General features: G+C 43.6%; 1 protein-coding gene across 8 annotated transcripts in view; it reads left to right on the top strand.

Moving 5' to 3' along the window:
• The window catches only part of USP48 (ubiquitin specific peptidase 48), a 108,006-nt gene that overhangs the window by 14,622 nt on the left and 79,022 nt on the right, over positions 1-14,362 (top strand). For all 8 annotated transcript variants that reach the window (XR_009214773.1, XR_009214772.1, XM_032759221.2 and 5 more), the window contains one exon: positions 13,614-13,734. Coding sequence is in view for 5 of the 8 variants with exons in the window: in XM_032759221.2 (XP_032615112.1) it covers positions 13,614-13,734 (121 nt within the window). In the remaining 3 variants the exon portion in view is untranslated. Of the gene's footprint in view, positions 1-13,613; positions 13,735-14,362 lie in introns of those variants that run through there.

Raw genomic sequence — 14,362 nt, 5'->3', positions numbered from 1 at the left:
AAATTTTTCAGTCTGAGATGAGGGAAACAAAAAAGATAAAGCAATTCTTGGAAATCTAACTGCGTGTCACAGTTGAGGTCTAGTTTCTTCATCATGTGGTCAAGGACACCAGGGTCCTTGTGGTTCTGTGTGAGGGCAGCCAGTTCTGTATTCATGAAACTGAGGGGCTCCGCTCTTGGAGAGTCTGTGGTTGTGACATCCTCTCCAGCATCCTCCTGGAAAACAGCAATCAGGGACTTGATGCACTGCTCAGTCTCTGTAGGGCTGGAGATTTTTTCCATGTTGGAGTTGAGTGAGGTACCTGCTGAGACTTTTGTATTTTGCAAACTCTTTATACCTCATTCATTTCCCCTGGCTTCCTGAGGTAGCGATCTAATCAGTAAGAAAAAAATAACCCTGTATTTGGGACAATGTAAAAAAGAAGTACAGTAGAAGAAAAGCTTCATATTGGATCTAAACATTCTTATGTTTTCTGTGTGTTTGAAAAAAATTATTTATTTATTTATTTATGAGACAGTCTCACTCTGTTGCCCAGCCTGGAGTGCAGTGAGATGGTCATAGCTCACTGCTGCCTTGAACTCCTAGCCTCAAGGAATGCTCCCTCCTTAGCCTCCCAAAGTGCTGGGATTACAGCTGTGAGCCACCGCATCCAGCCTCCCCCAGAAATGTCAAATCATTGTATAATATTCCATTTTACATACACTAAAGAACCATTTAACTGTTTTCCTGCTGGGCATTTGTCTACTTGCCTTTGTCTTCTTATGTTCCCCGCCCCTCCTCCACTTCCTCTTCTTTTTTGTGGTGGGGAGGGGAGGCTCTTTTTTAATATTGAGAACATCCTTATAAGTAAATATTATCTGCCCATCTAATTATTTTCTTAGAAAAACATTGTGAAAATAGCATGAACATAACGTGTGTCAAAAAGGCTTTTGATATATATTACCTTTGCGGGGTTTTCTCCCACCAGCTGTGTGCAGTATACGAACGTTCCTGTCTCTGTGCTCTTGCCATCGGAGTATTAAATTGAACTTTTTTGGCCAGGTGCAGTGGCTCACGCCTGTAATCCCGGCACTTTGGGAGGCCGAGGTGGGCGGATCACAAGGTCGGGAGATCGAGACCAGCCTGACCCAACGTGGTGAAACTCCGTCTCTACTAAAAATACAAAAATTAGCTGGGCATGGTGGCGCATGACTGTAATCCCAGCTACTCAGGGGGCTGAGGCAGGAGAATCGCTTGAACCCTGGAGGCTGAGGTTGCAGTGAGCCGAGATCACGTCACTGCACTCCAGCCTGGGCAGCAGAGGGAGATTCCTTCTCAAAATAATAATAATAATAATAATAATAATGATAATAAGAATTTTATAAGTGAATGATGGTGTCCTGATTTCCAGTGAAATTGAAAGATACTGTGGTGTTCTGTTTTGTTTTGTTTCCAAGTGCTTGGCCAGTGTTTCCCAAATTGTGTAAAGCTTGAGAAACATTTCAAATCATCCTTGGATAATCAAGAAGTCCCACTGTAAGAAAAAAAAAATCGTTATAGTTTGAATAACTAAATAATCTTTACTCTTTAGATCGGAAAACTCTTTTTGACTTGCCAATTAGTTCTCTCCTGCCCTGAACGTTTTTCCTTTAATACCAATTTGGGAGGTATCCTTTTAGAAAGATTATAAACTGGGCATGGTGGTACACACCTGCAGTCTCAGCTATTTGGGAGGCTGAGGTGGGAGAATTGCTGGAGCCCAAGAGTTTGAGTCCAGCCTGTGCAACATATAGCAAGACCCTGTATCTTAAAAAGAAAGTAGATTTCTAGTATTTCCAAGTAGGGTCACCTTAAAAATCCTTTTTGCTTTGCTAGTTCTCTTTTTTTTTTTTTTTTTTTGAGGCGGCGTCTCTCTCTGTCACCCAGGTTGGAGTTCAGTGGCACGGTCTCAGCTCACTGCATGATCTGCCTCTGGGTTCACGCCATTCTCCTGCCTCAGCCTCCCAAGTAGCTGGGACTATAGGCGCCTGCCACTACGCCCGGCTAATTTTTTTGTATTTTTAGTAGAGACAGGGTTTCACTGTGTTAGCCAGGATGATTTCGATCTCCTGACCTCGTGATCCACCCGCCTCGGCCTCCCAAAGTGCTGGGATTACAGGCGTGAGCCACCGCGCCCAGCGCTATTTCTCCTTTTTCTATAGTTTTTGAATCCCAGTTTAGCGGGGCCTAACTTTGGAGATTTGGAAAAAATGAAGTTATTTCATGTTTGCTAGGTTAATTGGATTCTTAAGCTTTAAAGTATATTTAAGCCAGGTGTGATGGGTCACACCTGTAATCTCAGCACTTTGGGAGGCTGAGGTGGGCAGATCACTTCAGGTCAGGAGTTTGAAACCAGCCTGACCAACCTGGTGAAACCCCATCTCTACTAAAAATACAAAAATTAGCCGGGCGTGGTGGTGCACACTTGTAATCCCAGCTATTCGGAAAGCTGAGGCAGGAGAGTTTCTTGAACTTGAGAGGCGGAGGTTGTGGTGAGCCGAGATCATGCCACTGCACCCTAGCAGTGGGCAATAGAGTGAGACTCTATCTCAAAAAAATAAAATAAAATATATATTTAGGTTTTTTTTGAGTACTCACTATGTTATTTAAAGGATTGCCAACAATTTAAGAAGCTTTCCATCTTTGATGTTTTATGTAAATTTGGTGTTGAGTTTTATTTAATTTGCTTTGTCAGTTGCTTCCCAAACCTTTTATGCCCGACTTCTCTACACATATATGGCAGAGGAGTTCTAGGAAAATGGGACGTAAGTGCTAAGTGACCTCTTTGTGGTTGCTTTGTTTTTATTGTTTGTTTTTTTGAGAGAGTCTTGCTCTGTCATCCTAGCTGGAGCTCGGTGGCATGAACACAACTCACTGTAGCCTTGACCTCCTGTGCTCAAACAGGTCCTCTTGTCTTAGCCTCCCCAATAGCTGGGACCACCCGCATGTGTCACTCCACCTGGCTCATTAAAAAAAATTTTTTTTTTTTTTTTGTAGAGATATGGTGTCACCATGTTGCCCAGGATGGCCTTGAACTCCTGGGCTCAAGCAGTCCTTCTGCCTTGGCCTCCCAAAGTGCTGGGATTACGGGCATGAGCCACCATGCCTGACCTGTTTTTAGATTTGCTTATTTCTTGCATGTCTAATTTATGAGACCTTGATACAGTAATGCCATTAGGCATTACATGAAAATCACTGTAAAGTTTTTAGTAACTAGAACCTAGAATTTATATTATCGTGGTTCTCCTTTATTTTCACTTTCAGGAAAATCTGTACTTTAGTGTTTTAAGTAAACTAGTTTCCTTCTTCAATGACTTTTCAAAAAATTTTTCTTTAAAAACAATTTATTTGTAAGTGGGCAACATAGACCCTGTCTCTAGAAAAAAAAAAAAAAAAAAAAAAAACCTCTAAAAGTCCTGGCCAGTCGCGGTGGCTCATGCCTGTAATCCCAGCACTTTGGAGGCCAAGGTGGGCAGGTCACGAGGTCAGGAGAACGAGACCAGCCTGGCCAACATAGTGAAACTCCATCTCGACTAAAAATACAAAAATTAGCTGGGCATGGTGGCGCACACCTGTAGTCCCAGCTACTAGGGAGGCTGAGGCAGGAGAATCGCTTGAAACCGGGAGGTGGAGGTTGCAGTGAGCTGAGATTGAGCCACTGCACCACTGCACTCTAGCCCGGGGAACGGAGCGAGACACCGTCTCAAAAAAAATAAAAAAAATAAATAAATAAAGGCCCCAGGCACAGTGGCTCATGCCTATAATCCCAGCACTTTGGGAGGCTGAGGTGGGTGGATCACTTGAGTCAAGGAATTCCAGCCCACCTTGCGCAATGAGGCTAAACCCCATCTCTACAAATGATAAAAAAAAAAAAAAAGCCGGGTGTGGTGGCATATGCCTGTGGTTCCAGCTATTCGGAAGGCTGAGGTGGGAAGATCACCTGAGCCTGGGAGTGTAGAGTATTATACACCCTGAGTGCCCAGGAGGCCATGGATTTTGTTTGTTGGTGGTGTTGTTGTTGTTGTTTTTTGTTTTTTGTTTTTCGTTTTTTGTTGTTTTGAGGCAGAGTCTTGCTCTGTCACCCAGGCTGGAGTGCAATGGCATGATCTTGGCTCACTGCAACCTCCGCCTCCTGGGTTCAGGCGATTCTCCCGCCTCAGCCTCCCAAGTAGCTGGGTTTATAGATGCCTGCCACCACGCCAGCTAATTTTTGTATTTGTGGTAGAGACGGGGTTTTGCCATGTTGGCCAGGCTGGTCTCGAACTCCTGACCTCAAGTTATCTGCCCCACTCAGCTTCCCAAAGTGCTGGGTTACAGGCATGAGTCTCAGGAGGCTGGGGCAGGAGAATGTCTTGAACCCGTTAGGTAGAGGTTGCAGTGCACTCCAGCCTGGGCAACAGAACGAGACTCCATCTCATAAATAAATGAATAAAAACTGAGAAACTAAGAGGTGATGAGGAAGAAGCAGAACCTCTGTAAATGACCATTTGGAGTGAAATCCCTACCCCCTTTCCCATTCAAAGGATGAATCTTTGAACTGCATAGCAACTGTGAAATCTTTGATTATAAATTTTCCACTCATTGTGCATACTCTTAAATGACAGATCATTGGAGATCTACCAAAACAGAACTGAAAGTGTATCTCCTACCTATAGTCAATATATTATAGAAGGAACTTAGTCATTCATCCCTTTGATACCTAGCCTACTACTTTTCTACTCCCTCAACACAATTTTTGACTTGTGGAACATTGTTTTTTTTTTTTTTTGCTGTGTCACCTAGGCTAGGGTGCAGTGCCATGAGCCCGGCTCACTGCAACCTCCGCCTCCTGGGTTCAAGTGATTCTCGTGACAGCCTGTGGAGTAGCTGGGATTACAGGTATTCACCACCACACCCAGCTAATTTTTATATTCTCAGTAGAAGTTTAGTAGGGTTTTGCCACGTTGGCCAGGCTGGTCTTGAACTCCTAGCCTCAAGTGATCCTCCCGCCTCGGCCTTTCAAAGTGCTGGGACTACGGGAGTGAGCCACCACATCCAGCCTGGAAAATCGTTTTGTTACAATTTTGGGCATCATTCCAGATTTCTCCTTTCCTTTCTTGCCTATGGCATCTTATTAGTCCCCAGGTTCTATTGATTTCTTCCCATCAATATGCTTGAACTTCCAACTTCCTCCATTCCTATTCCCACTGAATTGGCTTTTTTTTTTGAAGATGGAGTCTCACTTTGTCACCCAGGCTGGTGTGCAGTGGTATCTCGGCTAACTGCAACCTTGGCTTCCTGGTTTCGAACTATTCTCCTGTCTCAGGTGATCCGCTCACCTCAGCTTTCCAAAGGGCTAGGATTATAGGCGTGAGCCACCACACCCGGCCTAAATTGGCTTTTTAAGACCTCATCTTCCACTAGAAAAATTGTTAGTTATGTCTCACACCTTGTTTAGCTTCTGAGTTACGTCTCATGCCTTGTTCAGCTTCGGGCTGTCCCTTTTTTTTTTTTTTTTTGGACGGAGTCTCGCTCTGTCACCCAGACTTGAGTGCAGTGGCGTGATCTCGCCTCACTGCAACCTCCACCTCCTGGATTCAAGCGAGTCTTCTGCCTCAGTCTCTGGAGTAGGTGGGACTACAGGCACGTGCCACCACGCCTGGCACATTTTTGAATTTTTAGTTTAGCGGGATTTCACCATATTGGCCAGGCTGGTCTCGAACTCCTGACCTCAAGTGATCCGCCCGCCTCGACCTCCCAAAATGCTGGGATTACAGGTGTGAGCCACCGCACCCGGCCCGGTCTGTCCTTTTTACTGCTGCCAAAGTTTGTCTCTGGCCTAAAATCACAGCAGATGTCTGCTTAGCACGTCATAACCAAACCTTTTGGAACCTATCCTTTGCCTAACACTTTGGTGTTCTCAGTGCAGTCTTGGAACAAAGTACCCATTAGGGTTATCTGAATTCCTTATCATACTATGGCATTGCCATTGTGCTGTTATTACTCAAGTTTGGTGGACCTGTGCCCAGAAGTAGAATTATTGAAACAAAAACATTGGTGTCATTTAACATTTTTGAGATGTTTTCTTTAGTTATTTTTCCTGCAGGATTATATGATATTTTGATTTATAAGAAATATATGCTTAGTCTTTGTACTACTTCTGGCACAGCTCCTAAAACCTTTGGAATCTCCGAAGTGACTGTCTTTTTGTATGCTAATGAAATGACTGATGGCTGGGAGCTCTTGGTAGCCTCCAGATAGGGGCTGGTTGCCAGGAGAACCAACCACTTGATGAGAAGGTTAGAGTTTTTTAGTCTGACCTCTGGGAGGGGAGAGGAGCTAAAGGTTGTTGATCTCCAGTGGCCAGTGATTCAATCAGTCATGCCCATGTAATCGTCTTTTTTTTTTTTTTTTTTTTGAGATGGAGTGCAGCTCTGTTGCCCAGGCTGGTGTGCAGTGGCATGGTCTCGGCTCACTGCAACCTCCGCCTGCCAGGTTCAAGCAGTTCTCTGCCTCAGCCTCCAGAGTAGCTGGGATTACAAGCACCTGCCACCATACCTGGCTAAGTTTTGTATTTTTAGCAGAGTCAGGGTTTCACCATGTTGGCCAGGTTGGTCTTGAACTCCTGACATCATAATCCACCAGCTTCGGCCTCTCAAAGTTCTGGGATTACAGGCGTGAGCCACTGCGCCCAGGCTTTTTTTTTCTCTTGGAGACAGGGTCTCTCTCTGATGTCCAGACTGGAGTGCAGTGGCGTGATCTCAGCTCACTGCAGCCTCTGCCTCCCGGGTTCAAGCAGTTCTCTTGTCTCAGCTTCCTGAGCAGCTGGGACTACAGGCATATGCCACCACACCTGGCTAACTTTTTGTATTTTTAGTAAAGACGGGTTTTCGCCATGTTGGCCTGGCTGGTGTCAAATTCCTGGCCTCAAGTGATCTGCCTGCCTCACTCAGCCTTGCAAATTGCTGGGACTACAGGTGTGAACCACTGCTCCCGGACACTGTCTCATATTTTGTGAAACATTCAACCTCTTTGATCTGTTTTGATAGTTGATAGACACAGGTACACAGAACTGTTTTTCTACTGTAAGGAAATTGGCACACACATGATGATAAATGATCCTCGATCCCTGGGGCCTACTCCTAATGAGGGATAAAGTGGAGTTAGGGGCATTGGAGAATGACGAATGGGAGAGGCTAAGCCTTCTGTAGTTGGCATTCTGCTGGGCTGCTAAGGCTGGCTTTAGAAGTAACAGCTTATAATTAGAACTGTGATTTGTGTCTGCCTGTCCATCCGTCCTCCCTCCCTCCCTCCTTCCCTTCCTTCCTCCTCTTGAAACAGTTTCTGGTTGCCAAGGTTGGAGTGCAATGGCATGATCTCAGCTCACCGCACCCTCTGCCTCCTGGGTTCAACGAATTTTTCTGCCTCAGCCTCCTGAGTAGCTGAGATTACAGGCATGTGCCACCACGCCTGGCTAATTTTTTGTATTTTTAGTAGAGACAAGGTTTCTCCATGTCGGCCAGGCTGGTGATCTGCCCGCCTTGGCCTCCCAAAGTGTTGGAATTTTAGGCGTGAGCCACTGTGCCCGGCCGTTATTTGTGTTTGTTAAGTAGATTCTTTACCTCTCCAAGTAAGAGAACAAACATAACCCTCCCTCCCACCATATTGGGCTATGTATGAAAGGCTTAGCAACAATTTAGAAGTTTAGAAAGCCCAAGCCCTTTTAATACAAAGCACTGCCATTGGCTTTTTGGTTCCCACCTGAAGTGTGGCCATTGAGGCTCGGAAGCCATAGGTTTGGCCTGGGGTAGTAGTCTATCACAGGTCACCTGCACTTGGCATTCTGCTGTGATGGTGGTCTAGCCGACTGAAGATGTATTCAGTAATACCTAGCAAGCAATTAATTTAAGAAAATGTAAAAAGAACAATGCCAGCGTTGTGGGGCCTAATAATACAGATTGCTCCCAGCTTCTCATAGTAGCTTTTGAAAGTCTTATTGTGGTAATATTTAGGCCATAGGTTGTGTTTGCCTTTTGATGCCAGCTTTAGAACCAGTGGAGTATGCATGATTTTTGGTTGGGGACAGGGAGAGTCTACTTTTTGTTCACTGTCTGAATTATTTTGCTATCAGGAACTGGAGACTAAAATCTGAACAGATCCACTGGAACTATTTTCTGAGAATGATGTCTGTGTTTGACCCATGGGAGTATCTGTCTCCCCAGCCAGGTCGTGTGAATTTTTTTTTTTTTTTTTTTTGAGATGGAGTCTCGCTCTGTTGCCCAGGCTGGAGTGCAGTGGTGTGATCTTGGCTCACTGCAACCTCCGCCTCCCAGGTTCAAGCAATTCTCCTGCCTCAGCCTCCCGAGTAGCTGAGATTACAGGCGCCCGCCACCACGCCCAGCTAATTTTTGTATTTTTAGTAGAGATGGGGTTTCACCATGTTGGTCAGGCTGGTCTCGAACCCCTGACCTCATGATCCACCTGCCTCCACCTCCCAAAGTGCTGGGATTACAGGTGTGAGCCACCGTGCCCGGCCCGTGTGAAAAATTTTTACCACCCACTTGTCCAAGAGGAGGGAGTGAACAAACAAGACTTGATATTACACCTTTGAAAAGCAGAGTTGAAAGAATTGACAAAATAAGTGCCTACTTTGTTTTAGAGGTATGTTTTCACCATGGTTACTGACACTATTTTTTCCTATCTCCCAAAGACCTCTGGGAGAGTCCATTGCCACTAGCTGTAATTTTCTTTTTTTTTTTGAGACGGAGTCTTTCTCTGTCCCCTAGGCTGGAGTGCAGTGGCGCGATCTTGGCTCACCGCAACCTCCACCTCCCGGGTTCACGCCATTCTCCTGCCTCAGCCTCCCGAGTAGCTGGGACTACGGGCGCCCGCCAACATGCCCGGCTAATTTTTTGTATTTTTAGTAGAGACAGGGTTTCACCGTGTTAGCCAGGATGGTCTTGATCTCCTGACCTCGTGATCCGCCCGCCTCGGCCTCCCAAAGTGCTGGGATTACAGGCTTGAGCCACTGCACCTGGCAGCTGTAATTTTCTTTGAAAAGAACCTTCCTAATATATCCTTGTCACTGTTCCCAGGAGAGATTTTACGTTACTTTTCTGTCTCAGAATCAGTTTTGTTTCTTCTTTTTTTTTTTTTGAGACGAGTCTCACTTTGTTGCGCAGCCTGGCTGGAATGCAGTGGTGCGATCACAGCTCACTGTAAACCCTGCCTTCCTGGTTCAGGCGATTGTCTCACCTCAGCCTCCCAAGTAGCTGGGATTACAGGCACACGCCACCACGCTTGGCACATTTTTGTATTTTTAGTAGAGACGAGGTTTTGCCATGTTGGCCAGACTGGTCTTGAACTCCTGACCTCAAGTAATCTGCCCGCCTCGGTCTCCCAAAGTGCTGGGATTACAGGCAGGAGCCACCGTACCCAGCCAGTTTTGTTTCTTTAACTCTCTTATGGTAGACCTTTCCCATTAGAGATGAGTTATAAGCACTAAAGCAAAACCCTGGCTTCTTCTCCCCACAGTAGATGGGTTCTACTTTTATTTCATTAGTAAGCTTTTTTCCCTCCTAGCTTTGACATAAGCTGACAAAACTGTTCTGAAATTGGTTGAACTTGTTTTCATTTTTATTTTTTCAAAAGTTTTAAAATAGAGACAGGGTCTCACTTTGTTGCCCAGGCTGTATTACAGTGGCTGTTCACGGGTGCAATCATAGTTCATTGCAGCCTCCAACTCCTGGCTTAGGCCATCTTCTGCCTGAGCCTCCTGAATAGCTGGCACTATAAGCATGTGCCACCACACCCAGCTTCATTTTTATATTTTGGAAGACAGTATGTTTAAACAGAACATTAAAACAATTATTTACTTATTTTTGGAATATGTAATACATTTTATTGTTCAAAGTCTGAAAGGTATAAAAAGTGATGGGGTTAGCCTGGGCAACATGGCGAGACCCTGTTTTTACAAAAAAAACTTAAAAAATTATCCAAGTATGGTGGCATGCACCTGTGGTCCCAGCTACTCCAGAGGCTGAGGCTGGAGGATCACTTGAGTCCAGGATGTAGAGGCTGCAGTGAGCCATGAACATGCCGCTTCAGTGTGGGAGTCAAAAAAAAAAAAGGAGGGAAGTTCAGAGTGTTGTTTACTTCTGACTTGCAGCTGGCAAGTACAGAGATAATCTTTGCCGATAAGGTTGTTTCTAGTTTATAGTGTACTCTTCTATCTAAACAAACAGGTATGTTTACCCCATTTGTAAATAAAAAAAATGGCAACATGATATGCAGTGTTTTGTACCTTCCTTTTTTTTTTTTTTTTTGAGGCAAAGTTTCACACTTATTGCCCAGGCTGGAGTGCGATGGCGTGATCTTGGCTCACCACAACCTTCACCCCTCGAGCTCAAGCAATTCTCTTGCCTCAGCCTCCCAACTAGCTGGGATTAACAGGCATGCGCCACCATGCCCGGCTAATTTTGTATTTTTATAGAGACAGGGTTTCTCCATGTTGGTCAGGCTGGTCTCGAAATCCCGACCTCAGGTGATCGGCCTGCCTCAGCCTCCCAAAGTGCTGGGATTACAGGCATGAGCCACCGTGCCTAGCCCACCTTCCTTTTTTCAACTAATGATATCATTATATATCACAACATTAAAAGCTTTCCCTACCTTTTTATTTATTTATTTTTATTTATTTATTTATTTATTTTTGAGATAGAGTTTTGCTCTTATTGCCCAGGCTGGAGTGCAGTGGCACGATCTCGGCCCACTGCACCCTCCGCCTTCCAGTTTCAAGTGATTTCTCCTGCCTCATCCTCCTGGGTAGCTAGGATTATAGGCACCCACCACCACGCCTGGCGAATTTTTGTATTTTTAGTAGAGATGGGGTTTTTACCATGTTGGCCAGGCTGGTCTCGAACTCCTGACTTTGTGATCCGCCCGCCTAGGCCTCCCAAAATGCTGGGATTACAGGCCTAAGCCACTGTGCCCAGCCTACCTTTTTGTTTTTTGACAGCAGTAGTTTTTATTGTTTGGTTATATTGTAATTTATTTTATTACTTCCGTATAAATTTCCAGTCTTTTACTGTTACCAGTAATCCTTTAGTGGGTATCCTACAGAAATCTGCAGAACTTTGTCCTGTAATGTTCCTTTATAGCAAAAGAAAACCTAAGCTTATGTTACATTCAGTTGTGTCTCTTCGGTTTCCTTTAATCTAGAACTGTTAGTGAATCTTCCTTTGTATTTCATGACACTGACTTATTTTGTATAAAGTCCCTTGAGTTGGTTTGGTCTGATGTTTCCTCATGATTCAATTAAGGCCATGCATTTTTGGCCAGAACATCACAGAAGTGATTCTGTGTTGTGCATTATACCAGAAGGTGTGTGGTGTCAATTAGATTCATTACTGGGTGTGTTAAATTTAACCATTTAGTTAAGGTGGTGTCTGTCAAGTTTCTCCACTGAAAGTTATTATCTTTCCCTTTGTAATTAACTTTTTCTGAGATGCTTTGAGACATTGTAAATATTGTGATTTCTCCAACTTGCCTACGTGATCATCCGTGATGATCCTTGCCTGATTTCTTTCTGAATCTGATGTATGCCAAATGGAGATTTTTAATTCTGTCATTCCTTCCACTTTGATAGTTGGTTTTCTTCTAAAAGGAAGAGATTTTTCTTCTATCCATCTCACCATGAAATGATGGATTCTTACTTTATTCAGTAGGTTATAATCCTGTTACTCATTTTGTTGCTAAATTTTATTGCCAGATTTGACCAGTGGGACCTCCCCTTCCAGCCAACTTGTGCTCTTTTAACACGTCTCCATCACTCTTTCAGTACATCATTTTAGGGCACAGTAAGATGTAGGTTCATTTTCTAATTTCACTGCCCTGGCCTTGGAATCAGCCATTTATTTCTCCAAGGAGCACTGGATTCTTTTAGTGGGTAACATTTAGAAGTCGGGATCTGTGTTTCAGAATTATTAACCCATGTCTGTATGGAAAAGAAGCCTACTAATTAGAGTTGGCTATTTGTTCCCTTTGTCTTTAGCCAGAGGGTACTACTAAATGAGCTTGATGACTGTGTAAGTTGCTTTGGTCAGTCACACCACCTCCCTCCCCCTCCCTCACTCCTGCCTTCCCTTCAGTCTGGATCTTTTATTTAGTTGAAATATGTTTTCTCTGTTTTGAATTTAGGATTCCTGTCATCCTTGTTGATTCCTTTTTTTTTTTTTCTGAGACGGAGTCTCTCTCTGTTGCCCAGGCTGGAGTGCAGTGGCACGATCTCGGCTCACTGCAACCTCCACCTCCTGGGTTCAAGCAATTCTCCTGCATCAGCCTCCAGTCTTCAGCCTGTACCTGGAGTTACAGACGTGTACTACCACGCCTGGCTAATTTTTGTATTTCTAGTAGAGACAGGGTTTCACCATGTTGGCCAGGCTGGTCTCAAACTCCTGACCTCAAGTGATCCTTCTGCCTTGGCCTCCCAAAGGGCTAGGATTACAGGCGTGAGCCACCACGCCTGGCCAGTTGATTTATTTTTGTTTGTGTGTGTGCATGAAGTAGTGTGAGAAACAGTCACATGGTCCCAAACTGTGCATTATATGAAAAGGTACATTTCCTTTTCATTCATTCATTCATTCATTCATTCATTCATTTTTTCCGAGACAGAGTCTTGCTCTGTCGCCCAGGCCAGAGTGCAGTGGTGCAATCTCGGCTCCCTGCAACCTCCGTGTCCCAGGTTCAAGTGATTCTTCTGCCACAGCCTCCCAAGTAGCTGGGATTACAGGCCTGCACCACCACGCCCGGCTGAGTTTTGTATTTTTAGTAGAGACAGGGTTTCAGGCTGGTCTCGAACTCCTGACCTTGTTATCTGCCTCCCTCAGCCTCCCAAAGTGCTGGGATTACAGGTGTGAGCCACTGTGCCCGGCCGAAAAGGTACATTTTCTTTTAACCTTATTCCCACTCGTGCTCTGTAGGTAACCAATTTCATTAGTCTCTTGTTTTTCCTTTCTGTATTTCTTTTTGTCCAAAATGAGCAGATATATGTACATGTATATTTCCTTATATATTTCTTACACATAACAGTATACTAGAGATACTCCTTTGCATTTTGCTTTTTTAATAATGTGTCCTGGATTTATAAATTACTTCCTATCTGTTCATAGATATCTTTTTCATGCTGTGTGTGTGTGTGTGTGTGTGTGTGTGTGTGTTTTACAGTTGCATAGTACTCTGCCATATAGATGTACCATATTGTCTATTTTCGGGCATTTGGGTGGCTTCCAGTATTTTGCAATTAACAGACAGTGCTGTAATGAATAACCTTATGAGTGAGATTTTGCGTTGTTGGAGGTATAGCCTAAGGAACAGTAAATCCTCAGAAGTGAGATGGCTAGGTCTAAAGGTAGTTGTCTATGTAGTTTTGTTAGCGACTGCATTTCTACCAGCAGTATATGCATGCTTGCTTCTCCACACCCTCACAAACTGAGTGTCTTATACTTTCTCAGTTTTGCTAATTTATAGATGAAAAGTGGTATCTCATTATAGTTTTAGTTTGTTTGTCTCTCATGAAACTATGGTCTTTTAAAAATTAATGTTTTTTTTTTTTTCCTTAGACGAAACTGCAAAGGAAATCCGAATTGCTTGGTTGGTATTGGTGAGCATATTTGGTTAGGAGAAATAGATGAAAATAGTTTTCATAACATCGATGATCCCAACTGTGAGAGGAGAAAAAAGGTAAATCATAATTTTTTAAGCGATTGCTATATGCTATTTTTTGTTTTTGTTTTTGCTTTTGTTTTGGGCCTGTGATCAGAAAACTCTACTGATTTCAGGTAACCTGTGCAGCTTTAAGATAAGTAGTAGAACTTAAGACTCTAAGCCACTTGAATTGGAACACTTCTTAATGATATGCTTTAAAACAGGCAGCTGCGTAATTCAGTAAGCCTTTAAATAATAGTTTTAGTTTGAATGCTGATTCTGTGTTTGCTTTAACATTGCATGTTTTATTTCGAAATCTTAACGCCTCTTTAAAGGAGATGGTAATTCAGGGGAACAAACTCATGATGATAGCACTTTGCTTTCTAGGGCTTGCATTTTATATATAATTTTGCTTTTTAAAAATATACATTAAATTTTCTACACATAAATCTTAACATTCACGAAATAGCCAAGTTTGTTATATAGATATTTTAATAAAATAATAATTCTTTGTAAGGTCAGGAATTCCCAACCTTATCTTTGGAAAAAGTTGCAGCCAGTTCCCTCTACCACCCCCAATCTTTAAAATCTCTAGAATATAAAGGAAGTTTTCTGCATAAGTTTTACTTTGTCATTCTACTGAATGCTGGCAGTTTAGAAATAA

The sequence above is a fragment of the Hylobates moloch genome, unplaced genomic scaffold, assembly GCF_009828535.3.
Source record: "Hylobates moloch isolate HMO894 unplaced genomic scaffold, HMol_V3 SCAFFOLD_9, whole genome shotgun sequence".
NCBI lineage: Eukaryota > Metazoa > Chordata > Mammalia > Primates > Hylobatidae > Hylobates > Hylobates moloch.
This window is presented reverse-complemented; position numbering and strand designations above follow the sequence as displayed.